This window comes from Hippocampus comes, unplaced genomic scaffold, assembly GCF_001891065.2.
Source record: "Hippocampus comes isolate QL1 unplaced genomic scaffold, H_comes_QL1_v1.1 C16776012, whole genome shotgun sequence".
Classification (NCBI taxonomy): Eukaryota; Metazoa; Chordata; class Actinopteri; order Syngnathiformes; family Syngnathidae; genus Hippocampus; species Hippocampus comes.
Window position 1 is genome coordinate 1 of NW_017838689.1, and position 839 is coordinate 839.

General features: G+C 48.5%; 1 protein-coding gene across 1 annotated transcript; it reads left to right on the top strand.

Moving 5' to 3' along the window:
* The first annotated feature begins 130 nt into the window (after window positions 1-130).
* LOC109509119 (adenosylhomocysteinase-like) lies at window positions 131-733 on the top strand. The gene is made up of 2 exons (XM_019859022.1): window positions 131-264; window positions 529-733. Exons 1-2 carry the CDS (start codon window positions 164-166, stop codon window positions 716-718), a joined length of 291 nt encoding a protein of 96 aa, XP_019714581.1. The 5' UTR covers window positions 131-163; the 3' UTR covers window positions 719-733.
* The last annotated feature ends 106 nt before the right edge of the window (window positions 734-839 follow it).

The window sequence follows — 839 nt, forward strand, 5'->3', positions numbered from 1 at the left end:
TTTTTTTTTTTTTTTAACTTCCATTTGAATTTTGCCCCCCGCTGTTTTCATTCAAATTATAAGTCGCAATGCAGAAAAATGATTTATTTGGAACCCCCTACCCCCTTTGCCCCGTATCACAAAAGCCAGATTTGATCCGGGGTGTGCACACTTGTCCTCTGCAATGTACGTTGCAGGCTTTGAGGTGACCACCATGGACGAAGCCTGCCAGGAAGGAAATATCTTCGTCACCACCACTGGCTGCGAGGACATCATCCAGGCACAGTAGGTGCAATTTTAAATTGTGCGCGTGTCATGAAAAATGGCCGACACTTCCACTCCCGCGCGCGCACACAACTAGCAAGTCTCCACTTAGGGGCCGAAACACGGCAACGTTTGATTCCGCCTGACTCGATACGTGCTGATTGTAAGCCAAATCAGTCCGGACCAACTTGGGTAGCCGTCCCGAGTCACAGCACCAGTTGTCTCCCATGTGACTGTGTTGGTGTTTTGCTTACATTTTTTTTTTCCCCCCTCCACCCCCGACAGTCACTTTGAGAGCATGAAGGACGACGCCATAGTGTGCAACATCGGACATTTTGACTGCGAGATCGACATGAGCTGGCTCAACGCCAACGCCGCGGAAAAGATCAACATCAAGCCGCAGGTAAAACCAACTGAGATTACAATAATCAACTCAGACATAATATATTCTTTGTCATCTGGAAAGAATTCATAACGGCGGCGCAAAGAAGCTCAGGCTGTGTATCTGGAAGGCTGTTCTACTGCCCCCAGGTGGCCACGGAAGGAGCGGCACAATGCCTCTTAAGTTGAAGCCACACATTTGGCAGATATTGTTT

Coding starts and splice junctions, on each gene's coding strand:
- LOC109509119 (XM_019859022.1), top strand. CDS start 164: ATGTACGTTGCAGGCTTTGAGGTGACCACCATGGACGAAGCCTGCCAG. Junction 265..528: donor GAGGACATCATCCAGGCACA/GTAGGTGCAATT, acceptor CACCCCCGACAG/TCACTTTGAGAGCATGAAGG.